Source organism: Canis lupus, chromosome 6 (genome assembly GCF_003254725.2).
Source record: "Canis lupus dingo isolate Sandy chromosome 6, ASM325472v2, whole genome shotgun sequence".
NCBI lineage: Eukaryota > Metazoa > Chordata > Mammalia > Carnivora > Canidae > Canis > Canis lupus.
The window spans coordinates 43,175,874-43,192,954 of NC_064248.1; the positions used below are offsets into that span (position 1 = coordinate 43,175,874).

At 35.1% G+C, this 17,081-nt stretch overlaps 1 protein-coding gene across 5 annotated transcripts in view; it reads left to right on the plus strand.

The window, feature by feature from the left end:
* LOC112640744 (calcium-binding mitochondrial carrier protein SCaMC-1-like) overlaps window positions 1–16,445 on the plus strand; it is a 49,603-nt gene extending 33,158 nt beyond the window's left edge. For 2 of the 5 annotated variants that reach the window (XM_025417442.3, XM_025417444.3), the window contains exons 5-10: window positions 1,843–2,001; window positions 4,558–4,710; window positions 9,505–9,612; window positions 12,056–12,223; window positions 14,227–14,377; window positions 15,565–16,340. In XM_025417442.3, the coding sequence (XP_025273227.1) occupies window positions 1,843–2,001; window positions 4,558–4,710; window positions 9,505–9,612; window positions 12,056–12,223; window positions 14,227–14,377; window positions 15,565–15,743 (918 nt within the window). In that variant the 3' untranslated portion in view covers window positions 15,744–16,340. The other 3 variants (XM_025417446.3, XM_025417445.3, XM_049111607.1) reach the window with 3 other exon arrangements.
* Window positions 16,446–17,081: the final 636 nt, after the last annotated feature.

The window sequence follows — 17,081 nt, forward strand, 5'->3', positions numbered from 1 at the left end:
TTCTTAGAATATCTGCTGTCTTTGAACAAATTATTTTCTTTGCCTAGAACATTCCGTTGGTTAATCCCTACTCCTATAGGGAGATAGTACAGTGTGATGGACAAGAAAGCAACCTTTGGGGATCCCTGGGTGGCTCAGCGGTTTGGCACCTGCCTTTGGCCCGGGGCGCGATCCTGGGGTCCCGGGATCGAGTCCCGCATTGGGCTCCCAGCGTGGGGCCTGCTTCTCCCTCTGCCTGTGTCTCTGCCTCTCTCTCTCTCTCTCTCTCTCTGTGTCTATCATGAATAAATAAATAAATTAAAAAAAAAAAAAAGAAAGCAACCTTTGAAGTCAGAATACCTGGATTCATATTACTTTGCTACTTCTAAGTCACTTTACGTAAAAAGTGTACCTTGACAGTTCCACTCATCTCCTCCCACCACAAAAATAAAAGAATTCTACACTCCATTAAATATCTCTGTACTGTGTTAAGACACTCTTTTTGCTACCCTTGTTACCATACTTATTCCTCTGTATTATAACTGCTTGTTTCCTTTCCTGTCTTTTGTATTATACTGTAAGATCACAGAGTAAAGAAACTAATTTCTGCACCATATTATGAATACACAGTCCAGCACCTGATGTGTTAATTAATTCAGCAAATATTTACTCAGCACACTTATCTCCACTGACCAAAGTGCAAGGTATACAACCACGCACAAAAAAGACCACATTGCTGCTCTTCTCAGGCTTATGTTCTAAAGGAGGAAACAAGCAAAAGATGGAAATGAATTAATTAGTATTGTGCTAAGTATTAGAGAGGACTCCATGGAAAGAGCCAAGGAGAAATGTCCTAGGTAAATGGAAAATCAAGGACAAAGTCCTGAGGTGGAATGGTACTTGTGAAGGGGACACTCAATGAATGCATAAATGAAGGTGGGAAAACTAAGAAGCAGGGAATTGACTTGTCACTTGAAACCTAGTGATTGACAAGTGAAAAACGAAACCTAGATCCTCTGCGTTCAGTGTGACACTCTCACCAGGGAGTCACATTGCCTCAACATTTAGTAAAAAATGGCTAATCTTAGCAAAAATATGTATGATGACTAAAAACAAAGTGAAATGCAAACGCTGTTCGAGTCCAGAGTTTTAAAAACAAAATTGTCATTTGAGAGAAGAGTCAATGTAAATAATAGAGAAAGAAGTTAAAGCGTATAAACTACCACTCTCGAATTCTGACAGAATAGGTAAGTACACAGTGGAATTTGAGAGAATTTGAAATAAAATAGAGAAACTTAATTAAGCATTTATTCCTAACATATTGTGTGGCAGGCATTGTGCTGTGTGACTAGGACATGATCCCTGCCTGAGAGTTTACATTTTTCATGGAAAAGATGAATCTAAATAGCTTGATAATTTAAAATTAATAACTCTAATTTAATAGGAATGTATTTTACAGATTTTAAATCTATATGTGAATGTATTATTAAAAATCATTTGGGGGATCCCTGGGTGGCGCAGCGGTTTGGCGCCTGCCTTTGGCCTAGGGCGCGATCCTGGAGACCCAGGATCGATTCCCACGTCGGGCTCCCGGTGCATGGAGCCTGCTTCTCTCTGCCTGTGTCTCTGCCTCTCTTTCTCTCTCTGTGACTATCATAAATAAATAAAAAAATTAAAAAAAAATCATTTGGTATAGTACAAGTGGTGAGAAAATTGTCAGTATTCATTAACAGGAGGTGAGATATGAAAACAGTCTTTGGGTTTTGGTCTTTGTAAAAAGTTATCCTTTAAAAAATTATCCTATTAATTTACCAAGAGTTTATACTTTTCTTTATTGTGTAATTCATATTTACATTTCATCAGATAATTGACATAGGGGAGAGTATATCTATTCCAGATGAATTTACTGAAGAAGAAAAGCGTTCTGGAGATTGGTGGAGGCGTTTGGTGGCAGGAGGAATAGCTGGTGCAGTTGCAAGGACATGCACAGCACCATTTGACCGCTTGAAAGTCATAATGCAGGTAGTTTCTCATTAAAATTTCACATTTTTCTGAAAATGTAAATTTTCTTATTTGTAATATTAAAATATTTCTTAATTTTCTTAAGGATGCTTGTGTGCTATTTAAATTAATTTTTATTTGAAGTAATAATAGAACACTCTACTAGAAGTTTTTTCAGAACTCTAACTGAATATATCAAAGAAGTGATAAGATACAATTAGTCTTATTAATCGATTATCTATAGACCCTGGCAACTACATAATAGCATGGTTCTATTGTACTATTTAAGTATAAAGCATATTTTTAGGAATTGGAAAATAAGTTACCTAGAGTGTACTATTGATTGATATTTCACTAGAGGTAATGTTGTCTAATTATCTTTATTTTACTGAATAATGAATTGTCAATAGTAGTTTTAAAATAGTGCATAGTTTAATCTGTGAACTGTCAAAATTTAGTATTTGCTGAATACTTTCGTCACAAGGGTATAAAAATTAACAACTCACAATCTAGTGAGTTTAAATTTGTAATTAAATTCATATACCTGGGTGTTTTATTGTCTTTGCGTTTTTTGGTAACCTTGGTGACGTTTGGTAATGGATTATGAATAGGTTTTTTAGTTGTTGTCTGATCTCTATTTGTTATTCTTAGAAAATCTTACTTCTGATAGACTCAGATATAGAGGTAGGAGCTCTCAGAGGTGATAGCCTCCATTTCTCAACAAGCTTCCTGAAATTCTCCTTTGGCTTCCTTCCTTCTCTTAGCCAAAAGTTTAGCGTGTTCTGTGGATTCTTCCTTATTTTTCTTAGCACGTTGTTTCTTCAGAGGCATCATTTGTGTCTCAGGACACATGGAGCAATGAGACGCTGAATGCTGGGCCCTTGGGTCCTGGGTTTCACATATCTTTGTTCACAGGCTTTCTGACAACATAGTGGTGGGCATCACCTTCTGCAGAGATTAAAAAGTTTGCAGATCCTGCTAGCTTTTGTGGGGCACCAGGTGATGAGGCACAGTAGTATCAGCCTAGAAATACCCTTTTTTGTCCTTTTTTACAATTACCAAGTTGAGAACACTCAGGTCTGATCCAAAATGCAACCCTGAACAGATTTGGGCTTTCTTTCTCCAGATCTCCTGTGTCTATAGAAAGAATGCCCCTTACTCAGTAGCAGTGCTCACCTTATGAATAATTTATATATTATTTTTTGTTTTTGTGATTAACAGTATAGCATGAGGATGTTTTCATGTTATTTCAAATATTCTTCAAATATTTCAAATATTTGTGTATTCTTCAGGTATAGATTTTAATGACTGTATTATTTCAAGTAGATGTGTCATATTAAATTTTTTATTGTTTTTTCTTATTCTTGGACATGTACATGGTTTTTAAAATTTTTTAAATTATAATTCGGAATTGTTCATAATGATGAACATCATTGCTTGTAAATCTTTTTTTTGTATTTAAGATTACTTATTTAGAAAGAATTCCTAGAAGTTAAGTAATCCTATGAACATTTTTAAGGCTGTGTGTGTGTACATATGTGTATACTGTTAAATTCTATTCCAGACTTTTTCTTCACACAGGACATGAGAATGCCCATTTCACTTTGCTTTCTCATTATTATTCTCATATATTTGAGATAAGAGGGTGTTTTACTAATGTTCTAATTTTAACTTTCTTAAAAATAAATAATAATATTATTTTTATTATAAAATAATACATTAGAAAAAATGGGAAACTACAAAAAGTATAAAGGAAGACATTAAAAATGACCTGTAATCCTTTTGTATTGGTTTGCCAAGGATGCTCTAACAAAATATCACATACTGACTGGCTTACACAACAGAATTTTATTGTCTCACAGTTTTGAAAGCTCTAAGTCTGAGATCAAGGTGTCTGCATGGTTGGTTCCTTGAGGGCAGTGAGGAAAGGATCTGTTCCAGGCCTCTCCTCTTGGTTCATAGATGGCTGTCTTTTCTCTATGTCTCTTCATATTGCCTTCGCCCTGTACATGTCTCTGTCCAAATTTCCCTTTTTTATAAAGACAGTAATCATATCAGATTTTAGGGCACACTTTTAGACCTTACTATAAATTGATTATCTCTGTAAAGACCCTAACTTCAAGTAAGGTTACATTCTGAGGTAATGGGCATTAGGACTTCAACATAGAAATTTCAAGGGGACAAAGTTGAAGCCATAACAGGTTGCTACCTAGAAGTATCCACTATTGAAAATTTGATGTCCTTTCCTCCATTCCTTTCTCAGTGCATATTTCAGTGTACTCTTTAATTTTAGCAGCAACAACACATTTTGTGTATGCAAAAATTTTCTGATAATTAAGTTATTCCTGTTTTCTTTAAGTTGTTCTCTTTGATATATAAGATTAAAGTGTGTATTTGGGAGCAACAACAACAGAAATAATCTATCAATTTTATATGTCTCTAAAGGACAATGAAAATGGCATTGAAGTTCATAGATGTATACATTTATGTATCATCATTACTTTATTAGCAATAATAACATCAATGACATATTATCAACAAAATAAATTTTAAAATAAATTTCCTGTTCATTTGTAGGTTCATAGTACAAAGTCAAGGAGAATGAGATTGATTGGCGGTTTTGAGCAGATGTTAAAAGAAGGAGGAATTCGCTGTCTTTGGCGGGGAAATGGTGTAAATATTTTTAAAATTGCACCTGAGACAGCGCTCAAGATTGGAGCCTATGAACAGGTAAAATGTTATCGCCTATGGAATTATGTGATAAAGATCAAATTTTATTTTATGATTTTTTAAATTTTATTTATTTATTTCTCATATTGAGAGAGACAGAGAGAGAGGGAGAGAGCACACAGGCAGGGGGAGGGGCAGAGGGAAAGGGAGAAGCAGGCTCCCACTGAGCAGGGAGCCTGATGTAGGACTTGATCTCAGGATCCTGGGATCATGACCTGAGTCAAAGACAGACACTTAACCCACCTGAACCACTCAGGCATCCCAAAGATCAGATTTTAAATTTAATTTAAAAAAATTAGACTTTAATGAGAGAGAAAACTGGAATGTACACAGCAGTAAATGTCACTGTAAATACAGGCATACTGAGAAGATATTGCAAGTTTGGTTCTGGATGAGCTCAATAAAGTGAGTCAAATTTTTGGTTTCCTAGTTCATATAAAAGTATGTTTACACTGTACTGTAGTCTATTCAGTGTATGATAGCATTATGTCTAAAAAATCCTATGTATATACTCTAATTAAAAGTGCCAAGCATCATCTGAGCTTTCAGTGAGTTGTTGTGATCTTTTTGCTGGTGGAGGGTCTTGCCTGGATGTTGAGGGCTGCCAACTGAGCAGGGTGGTGGTTGCTGAAAACTGGAGTGGCTGTGGCAATTTCTTGAAATAAGACAAAATGATGTTTGCTACTAGCATAGGGGACCTTTTGAAACTCTACATTGTTTCCTTAGTAACTCTGTTACCTTTACATTTATATCCTGGGACTGATTTTTAGCTGTCTATAAGGATCTCTTTGAATGCTGCAATGGAAGCCTTATAGGGTTCATAACATGGTTTAAGGAGATAGTTAGCCAACTTGACATTGTCTTCCTTCAGAGTTTCTAAGACAATGAATTAGAATCAGCCAACTCCACAATCCTTATAATTATGCCCATGCTGTTCAAGTATTAGGGCAGCTGCATAATGTAATGTTTTTCTGTCTACTAGTACTTCATCCTAAGCTACTATGACTATGAACCTTAATAATCATAATGCTACAGCATACCATAGATTATCATCATCCCACTTACCAACAAAGACCCCATTGTTTGCTAAGTGACTGGTGAGTGATCCAGTTCTAACATCAGCAGGCCAACTTTGTAGGACCACTTTTCAAAGAACCAGCTTTTGATTTTGTTGATTTTTCTCTATTAAATCTCTATTTTCAATGTCACTGATTTCTGTTCTAATTCTTATCATAGTTTTTCCTCTGCTTACTTTGGATTTAATTTGCTCTTCTTTTTCTAGTTTTCTGAGGTGGAAACAGATTACTGATTTTTAGATCTTTCGTATTTTTAAGTATATGTATTCAATGCTATATATTTCCCTCTATGTACTCCTTCTCACTCCTTTTGAGAAATTGTGTCTTCATTTTAATTTAGTTAAAAATATTTTAAAATTTCTCTTGAGACTTCTTCTTTGATCTGTGTTTTATTTAGAAGTGTGTTTTTAAATCTCCACATATTTTGATATTTTAAAAGATTATCTTTCCATTACTGATTTCTAATTTTCATTGTAGTCTTAGAGCATCCATTCTTTTAAATTTGTTAAGGTGTGGGCTATGGGCCAGAATGTGGTCTTTCTTGGTGAATGTTCCATGTAAGCTTGAGAAGAATGTGTACTCTGCTACTGTTAGATGAAATAGTCTATGGATATCAGTTGATTGATGGTGGTGTTGAGTTCAGCTATGTCATTACTGATTTTTTTTTCTGGATCTGTCTATTTCTAATAGAGGTTGCTGAAATCTCCAGCTATGATAGTGGATTCATCTATTTCTCTTTGTACTTCTATCCGTTTTGACCTCATGTAGTTTGGTGCTCTGATGAAAGGCACCTATGGGCTAAGGATTGTTACATCTTCTTGATAATAAACACCTTTATCATTGTTAATGCCCTTCTTTATCCCTGGTAACTTTTCTTTGTCTGAAGTCTGCTCTGTCTAAAGTTAATATAGCTACTCCCACTTTCTTTTGATTGGTGTTAACATGGTATAATTTTCTTCATTCATTTACATTTAATCTATATGTGTCTTAATATCTAAAGTGAGTTTCTTGTAGACAATATATAGTTGGGTCTTGTTTTTTGACACACTGACAATCTCTGACTTTTATTTGGTGTATAGGCCTACTTTTGAAGTAATACCAACTGTTTTAATTTGAATTCCCCTCCTCCCCCCTCCATAGAGTCTAGGTGCAGCTAGTTTATTTGTGAGGAAGAAGGAACAGTGAGACACAGAAGGAAGACGGGCCAATATAAGGGTATAAGTAAGGTTTCAGCTATAGGTGGTAGGGGCTTGATTCTGAGGGAACTTCTAGGAAGTGTACGGAATAGCTCCCAGAATTATCTGTCTGACGGAAGAGAGCTGAGCTATTTATCTACCAGGTTATGTCCTATATTATATGAGGATTGCTCTTAGGACTTTAAATTCCCCAGACTTCTGGGCTGGATAGGCTCCCATAGCTTCAGAGAAGGCCCTTAGGCAAAAAAGAAGAGAGATGAGAGGCTTTTGCTTTTGATGTGTTTCTGTCAGTGAAGTGAATCTGTGAGTCTGCACAGAACTGTCCAGATGTAGGTGGGGCTCTGGAAGTGCCTACCATGGCCAGCTAAAGCCTGCTTAGGTTTGGGGGCCTGAGAGTTGCTTCAGAGAGCAACAGAACATAGGGTGTTACAGGCTTTGCATATGGGTTTTCTAGCATACAGTTCTTTCAAAAACTTCTTACACTTCTCTGTTTCTAGTTAGTATCACATGGAGTAGCAACATCCAAAAATCTCTCCTCTGATATTTTATTTTCCAGCTCCTGTGCTTAGTCATTTCCCTTCTCTCTCATTTTTATAGCAGGCTATGTTGATGTCAATGGAAACAATAGGCTGAAATCAGATGACAACACCCCTAATCTGATTTTGTCAGATAGGCAAGCTCTTTAGAACAATCTCCTTTCCTTGTGTTGTGGTACAGAGCAGGTGGCTTTTCCGACTAGAAGCCCACCATTCTTGACTATCAAGTCAGGCTAAGAGAACTCCCTTAGCAGCGCTCCATTTCCTTCCATTTCTGCTTGAAAATTGGCTTTGGAGAAGGCTCTGAGGCAGAAAAGCAGAGAGCTGCATTAGCTCATGTCTTAAAAGATCTTGATAAAAGCAGCAAGGAGTGGGCAACACCGACCACCATTCTGAGATTTTACAGTTAGTTTTCCTAGAACTTTAGGCTCGAAAAGCACATGATCTACCTTCCAAATTATCATAGGCAGTTTTATCATGCATTTCCACAAAGCATTAGAAAGATCATCATCTTTTTAGACTGTAATATCTGTGTCCTAACAATAAAGCCAGTGTCATATATTTTAGGTTTTATTTATGGTAGTACCCCACATCTAGTAACCAATTTCTGCTCTTGTTGGGGTTCATCCTAAGCTGTTATAATGAACAGATTCCAAAATACAGTAGCTTAATGAGATAGAGGCCAGGGGTCCAGGGCTAGCAGTACACCGCTCTGCCATCTTCAATACATGGCTTCAGAGGTTGCTTCCATTTTTGCCATTCCTCAGGTGGAGGAAAGCATAGTCTGGGATAAGCATCTTTAAAGAGATGTCAGAATTTACATACTCAACTTCTCTTTTTACTCACTGGCCAAAATTAGTCACTCAGCTACACAACCTAGCTGCAAGAAAGAAGAGGGAAGTGTAGTTTGCAGCTGAGTCAGCTCTATTACTAAAAGGAGGAAGGAAGATATTACTAAAAGGAGGAGAAGTTAGTACAAGGGACATACAGCAGTCTCTATTACCAACTGAATCAATCACACTTTCTTTATTTTTTTTTTAAGATTTTTTATTTATTCATGATAGAGAGAGAGAGAGAGGCAGAGACATAGGCAGAGGGAGAAGCAGGCTCCATGCCGGGAGCCCAATGTGGGACTCGATCCTGGGTCTCCAGGATCATGCACTGGGTCAAAGGCAGCCGCTGAACCACTGAGCCACCCAGGGATCCCCAATCACACTTTCTGATAGGGAGTTACTGATTTGAGGACTAGAGTTAGTTCATAGAGAATAGCTGAATCATATTGATGATAGGCCTCTAGAAACACCAAACAGGAAAACATCTTGCCTAGGAGGTGACAAGATAATCAGTTTGCTAATGCTATTTTGGATCCTAAATGAGTTTCTAGTTTCAATCTCCAAGAAGCTTGACTTACTGTAGTTCCTGTGAAGCCTGGACCTTTATGCTATTTGTTTTCCTTATTTCTATATGTGTCATTGCGGTAACCTCCCTGCTATGTAAGTTAACTGGAGTAACTCATTATTTCTTGTAACGAAAGAGCCTCTCACATTGTTACTATTCTTGATTATCCAGTAATCAAACAATATTAAGTACCTTGCATATGTAAGGCATAGGGCTTTAGTCTATTTAGAGATAACATACACAATCCTTTCCCCCTTTTTGTCATTTACATGCTTTTTATGAAATAGTACATTCATGAATATGCTTAAATGACTCACTCTTGCTAGCTCATTTTGTGGGGAAAAAAAAATTGGAGGCCTAATAGAGGAGTCTTACTTATTATCTTAGACAACTAATTGCATAAAAATTAAAATCAAGTATTCCTCTAGATGCTAATATCAGATGTCTAGAATACTTTTTCAAATAATTTTATAATACTAATTAATGTTTTAAACTTAGGAACTATATATATATATATATATATATATATAGAGAGAGAGATATTACATTTCAGTAATTTTATACATTTCAATACTTTTATTTATACAGTATAAGAAGTGGCTTAGTTTTGATGGTGCTAAAATAGGAATTATTGAGAGGTTTATATCTGGCTCATTGGCTGGTGCAACTGCCCAGACCTGTATTTACCCCATGGAGGTATGTATTATTATAAAACTTTAAGTAAAGTAATGCTTTCAACACAAATTATAACATTTTAAAAAAGATTTATTTATCAATTTATTAGAGAGAGAGAGAGAAAGAGTGTGAGTGGGGCTCTGGGGGTAGCAAGTGAAAGGGGAGAGGGAGAAGGAGGTAGAAGGAGAGAAGTAGATTCCACGCTGATCTCTACTCCACTTGGGGCTTGATCTCACAACCCTGTGATCATGACCTGAGCCAAAAATCAAGACTTGGATACCCAATTAATTGACTAAGCCACCCAGGTGCCTCACAAATTATAATTCTTAAAATAAACGAAAGTAGATCTGGATTTTGTACAATAAGCAGCTTAATAGCTACAGGATTCAAATCTCATACCAAGTGTTAGTTGGCCCTAGTAAATGTTTCTTTTGTTTGCTTGTTTATTTAGGATCAAGGTGGTATTGTAGATGTATCAAGAAGATAAAAAAATCATTGATTGCTTGCTTGCTTGACTGATAGAATCACTTAATCATTAATCAAATCAAATCTGTATTACACAGCTACTAAGTTTAAGGTATTTTTCTAGATGCAGAGACAAATCAGACAAGCATTTTGATCATGCAAATTATAGCCTAGATGGGGAGCTAAAACATGTACATCAATAATGATGATCCAAAATAGAAAGTAAAAATCCTGGAAGGGAGATCAATATGAAGTGTTATGGAAATTCAGAGGGGAGAAATTATTTCCAGTTAGGAGTTTCATGAAAGACATGAATAGAATATGTGAGTTTGGCTTAGATTTTGGACATTCAGAGATAATGAGGAAAGGAATTTTAGGTGGAAATAATGACTTAAGCAAAGGAATGGAGGCAAAAGAGCAGATATTTAGGTTTGGATTGAATATTGAATATTGAATATTGGATTGAATATTGAATATCCATATCCAAATATGGATTGAGGCCAAACCAGAAAGGCTCTTGAATTCAGTGTAAGAAATATAATTTTTATTTCTTAAAAAACAAGAAGCCATTAAAGACTTTGGAGCCTGAAATATAATCTTGGTAAAGTTTTTTAGAGTGAGAGAGACTAGAGATATGGGATGACTACATGCAAGAGATTGCCACCATTCAGGAAAGTGATAGTAAAGCCTTGAAATATATTAACTAAAGGGAACTGACTCATGTTAGAGCTGTCTTGAGAACTGACAGCCTGAGAAGTGGAAGGTAGGACAGAGAGAAAGGAAGAAGGTGATGCTTCGTCTGGGTTCTGTGCCTAAGTATTTAGGAGAGCTACATCTGAGTGATGTAACAGAGTTTGAGAGTGGCGGAAGTAGTCCAGACAGTGAGAGATGATGAGTTCAGGTTTGCACATATTTAATTTGAGTGGTTGGTAGACAACCAGGTTTTGATTTTCAGCAGGCAGTTGCAAATGTGATACTAAGGACTTAAGAGATTTCAAGTCTTGATGTGTCATCTGCAAAGAAGTGCTAGTTTAAGCCATGAGATTATATAGAAAAAAAGCAGTGTTTTGTTTTGTTTTTTTAATCCTGAAAAGAAAATTTTTGAGAAGACCTTAATTTAAGGAGTAAGTGGGAAAAAACCTGCCAGTGAAGTAGACAGAGAAGATTTACTTGGGTAAGAAGGGAGTGAGTACACTGCCCTAGGGAGGGCAGACAGTTTTAAAAATGGGTTATTGAAAGTGTGGGGTGCTACGGGGAAGTTCTTGAAACAAAGCCTTGCAATTGATGACTCAGAGGCAGCTCCATCAAGAAACACAGTTTGCCCAATCAAGAAAAAGTTTATGCCTTTTTTTTTTTTTCTTTTGTCTTGGCTGTTTTGGAGAACCTTTTCTCCCAGTATTTATAGTCCTCCCTTAAATTAAACTAATGGAAATTAAGAGGATGAGGAGTAAGTTTCTATCAGGAGAATTGCACGGGAATGTTGATCTTGTTAGGCTACTGCTTCATAAGCACATTTAATCATATTAAATGAATATACTTTATCTGCCTCACTGTTACAATAATTTCCAGAATATGTATTTTAAATATGTACAGAATACATTTTTTTCATATTGCTTCTTCACTTTAACATAACCATATATTTTTTTTAACTTGGAATTTGGCTGCAGTTGCTTTATTTTGAAGCAATAATGTTACCTCAAATGAATTTGTTTTAGAGTATGTTACCTGATAGTACATTAAAGAAGGTTGAGTAGATGTTATCAACCAAAACCATAGTGATTAATTACATTTTCCTGTTTAAATAATTTTTCTAAAACTCGGTATTATATCATCTGTTAATAGTTAAAAGCCAACTAGGGAGAAGCTAAAATTATATATAAGATTACTTTCTTTTCTGATTTCTGTGATAATAAATATTGTAATGTAATACAGTTACTGCATTCCTAGAGGAGTTGAGTGAATCTGATCAATATATTTTTATAATATTCTTCACATTTAGGTTCTAAAGACCAGACTGGCTCTAGGTAAAACTGGACAGTATTCAGGGATCATTGATTGTGGCAAGAAGCTTCTCAAACAAGAAGGTGTTAGAACCTTTTTCAAAGGTTATAGTCCCAACTTGCTAGGCATTCTACCTTATGCAGGTATAGATTTTGCTGTTTATGAGGTGAGTTTATTCTCATAATGTGACATTAAGTGTTAGATTTGAAAATTTGGTATAATAATAGTCTTCATTCTAAAAATCTAGTTGTAAATAGCTTCTGACCAAGAAGTTTGGTTGAGTTGAATGGTTTTATTTGATTTTTCATTTTGTATAATAGTTGTCTAGTATTCTAATAATAACTCCTTTTTTGCTGTTTTTTTTTTTGTGTGTGTGAATTAGATTTTACTGATCATATTTATAGACCTAAATGCTGATACAATGGTGGTTCTTAATTCTGAATGCATATCAAAATCATTTACATGTAGATGTTTAAAAAAGAAGATTCTTGGGCTACCTCTCCCTCTGCCCCCCGCCCCCGCCTGCATGCATATTTGCGCACGTGCGTGCTCTCTCTCTCTCTCTCTCTGTCTGTCTCTTAAATAATAAATAAATCTTTAAAAAAAAAAAAAGAAAAGAAGATTCTTGGGCTACATCCAAGAAATTCTGATTTAATTATTTTGGGAGGAGGCCTGGAATCTAGGTTTTTAACTCTCTAGAAAAATATGATGTACAGTTAAGATTGAGAAAGCTGAGATGATTGTCCAGGTGTGAAAATGAGAATTGACAGGGGGAGTCCTTAGGGGGGATGGAGGGAGAGGCAGCATGTAGATAAGGCAATAAGGCAAATCTCCTGAGTGTAGTGCTTGCTGATGAGGCAGAATTCTGAGTTATTCCTTTTCTAGCCAATCATTTCATTTTTATGACCATACGTATGTTTTAGGCAGGCTGTTGTAATAATATATACCATTTGGTCATCAGAACCAGGTCAGAGTATGTGACTAGTATCACTTAAATTCATTCACAGTGCAAGAAGGACAGCTCTCCAGCCACAGGCCCAGTGGTATTTTTGGCAGGTGGTACCACAATCACATGAAAGATAGCCAATTTTGTTTAGCACTTTAAAAAATGCGTATATCTTTTATAGATGTTTAAAGTATTGAATATTAGAGCATATATTTCTTTTCTCCTTTGTTTTCTTCCTTCTGTGATCTTATTAAAATAAATTCATTGCTCCTGTTTATGTTGGGCTCCCTCCATTCTTTTATTTCTGCAGTTCAATATCTTTTGCCTTCTTACCAGAGTGATGTTACACATTTCTCTTTTCATTATTGCATGACTGATGAATGCACTGAGTTAAGACATTTTGAAACATATTTTTTCAAAAGCATCAAATTACACACTTCATGGCAGTTGCCTCAGTATATAATGGTAAAGCTGTATCCTTTGATAAATGAACAGTTCTAAAGGCACTTAGTGATCTTTTAAACCTACTATTTTAAGATAATTTTTTCTCGCCACTTTTATTCAAGGAAAAGAAAATTTGAAAAGATGAATCTTTCCTAAAAGTTTAGAAAATGTGGTTTTGTTAACATAGAGTGGATTATGCAGTCTTCTCTACATTATTCTGTTAATCCCTCTGAGAATCTCCAGAATTTTGCTTGTGTCTTTCAATGTCATTACAAACCAAAACAACGAGGCAAAATAGAACAAACAAAATCAAAATAAACAAAACACAGACATACAGATGCAAAACATAGGAGTATTCAAACTGAGGCTGTGTGAATACATTTATTTGAAAACATCTGTGTGCCCTGCCCCTGGTAGGACAGTAGGGAGATAACCCCCTCTGTACACGGAGTAGGAACAATCTTTTGTAAAGATTTTGGAGAGAATAGTTATTAAGATCAAACGATTAAGCTTCATTCTTATTTATCAGTGTGTGACTTGATAACTCAGTTTCTCTGAATTAGTTTCTTATTTATAAAATGTATAACATGGAGATGACAATATTGACTTATTAAGTTTCTGTAGGCATTAAGTGAGATAACATCTATGAAAATGCTCAGTGTAATTCTCGAATGAAGAAGCTACTCAATATGCTTATTGAAATTGAATGAGCAGTGAACTTTATTCTACTTAGACTTGCATGGTGGCTAAAGGATATTTACTACTATCTTCTTTGTTAGCTTTTGAAGAATTATTGGCTAGAACATCATGCAACAGAGTCTGTAGACCCTGGGATAATGATTTTGCTGGGATGTAGTACATTGTCTCACACTTTTGCTCAGATAGCCACCTTTCCTCTGAACCTTATCAGAACTCGCATGCAGGCTCAAGGTGAGTTTTTTTTTTTTTTTATTTAATGAAGTAATAAGTTAAAAAGTGATTAAGAGTATTTTTAATGAAGCATTAATAAAAATTAAGTTAAAAACAGTATTAAAAAACTAGGTTGTTTTAAATGAGTAGAAATTAATGGTTCAAAAAAACAAAAACTGTAGAATTGTTAAATCAAAAGCAGACTCTGATTTTTAAGGCACACATCTCGAATTTATTGTTTTATTATAGAGCCTTTTGTTAATTTAAATTTTATTTCTCCTTCAATGTTCTTTTTTTTTTTTTTTTTTTTCCTTCAATGTTCTGTTTGGGACTTTCCACATTTCCTCCAGTTACTAATGATCTCTTTAAGGAGTTTATAATTAGGAAGTACCACGATGAACAATAGAAAAGATTTCCTTTCTTCAAATTAAGTCAACAGTTACTCAATATGAACATAAAATTTCCCCCTAGTTCTGCATTGTTATATTCTGCATCAAGAACTTAATATATTTGTGGAATTGAATTTGTATTTTAATCCCTCTAGCAAGGAGATATTAACCAGAAGGGAGAGTTACCTGTTGTGTTCCTCTTGAGTGAAATGTTAGAGATTTAAATTTTAAGAAAATACTTTTATTACTTTTCAAGAAGAAAAAAATCTTACATAATTCTATTATTATCTTCCTCAGAAAATTATTTAAGGAGTCATGCAGTACGTGATTCTTTTTTACATTTGTTTTCTTTTTAGTAAGATTTTTGGATTTTATTGCATTCCAGGTGGGGAATCTCTCTACCCACCCCATCACCTTTCCATTGCCCTATCAAAGTTCATACTCAATTCCAAGTGCTCCTTTGAGGTCCCTTATGAAACTTTCAAGTCCAATAGAACTTTTTGCAATGATAGAAATATTTTTTATCTGTGTTATCCAGTATGGTAGCCACTAGTGACACATGGTTATCAGACACTTGAAATTTGCTAATGTGACTAAGCAACTGAATTTTTCGTTTTACTTAATTTTAATTAATTTAAATTTAAGTAGACACACATGTCTAGTGGCTACTATATTGGACAATACAAGACCATTCTATAAGTAGAGAGAGAGGTATATTCTGAAGTCGTTTTAGCCTCTGTAAATTCTTATTAATCATTGGGCTATCTTAATGTATAAAGATTCAATATTGAATTACACTGATTTTTTTTCAATTTATAGCACTGGAAGAAAAAGGAACAACAACTTCTATGATTCATCTTGTTCAAGAGATATATTATAATGAAGGAAAAAGGGGATTTTTCAGAGGTCTCACCCCAAACATCATAAAGTTGCTTCCTGCAGTAGTCATCAGCTGTGTAGCTTATGAAATAGTGAGACAACATCTGGAATTAATTTAAAAATGAAATATCAAATTGTCATTACCAAAATCACTTAATTGTAAGATAATACCTGGCTTGTAAAGAGAAGTTGGTCTTTTCCTAAAAGGAAAGACATATCAAATAATTGTCAAAACATTTTTTCTTTATCTATTACAAAATTTATAAGTTAAATAACCCTTTTGGTAAAGTTCTTTCATAATTTAAAATTCTTAATATCCACAGGCTCCTATTTACATTTCCCACTCTTCTCCCCTGAGTCCTAACTTGAAACTTGTTTTTATTGGGTTTGGATCTACCGTGGTAACATTATAAAACATTTGGTCACTTGCAGCCACTGTGTTAACCTTTTCCTATTTAAATATTTTTTTGAAAGGCTGAGCTTGAAAATGTCTAATACACTAAAACAAAAATCATTGCATTTAAAATTGATGTTACAGCAAATGATCACAGTTCATGTCTCTTTTTTAAGCAAAAAGGAACATTGCTTTCATAATGTCTTCACAGTTCCTTCTATCAGATTGTGGATGGAATAATGATAGCACGATAGCATATTTCTCTTCTTCAGGTACTTTATTTGTAAATATAAACACTGTTGGTTCATTTTTTTTCTTTATATTTTAGGTTGTTTATAAGTCAGTATTGAGAACAAATCAGCATTGGACAAGTTTTCTTGTTATCTTCTGCTTGAAAAACATTTGAGAGGAAGAATTTTAAAGATTAAATCCATTATATCATACTTGTCAAAGCAATTCTTATTTTAGCCTACTAGTTGATTGAGTCGACCCTTGGAAATCCTAAATATTCCTCTGCACTTTTATGAAAAAAATGAATCCTATTCTCTGCTGGAATTAAATGAGAGTGTGGTGAGATGCTGGTAATGGACTGCGTTGGCCACAACCCAGGCTTCAAATGAACTGCCTTGCTAAACTGATTCAAGTCCAGGCTTTGAGCCTTGGTCTTGCTGATCCGGAAATTTTTTTAAAAATTATTTATTTATTCATGAGAGACACACACACAGAGAGGCAGAGACACAGGCAGAGACACAGGCAGAGGGAGAAGTAGGCTTCATGCAGGGAGCTTGACATGGGACTCGATCCCGGGTCTCCAGGATCACATCCTGGGCTGAAGGTGATGCTAAACCACTGAGCCATCCGGGCTGCCCTGATCCGCAAATTTGACTTTATTAATTTCCTCAAGATCATCACTTTCTTGGTGGAAGATTAACTAATCACAAGATTGAGACACATATCACAGTGCAAAGTTATTCATTTATAGTGGAACTTAATACTTCCTACTCACTAGAATACTTTCATCCGTTCTCCAGGGCACACTGTTTCCTGGTATTAGGGTGCCTGG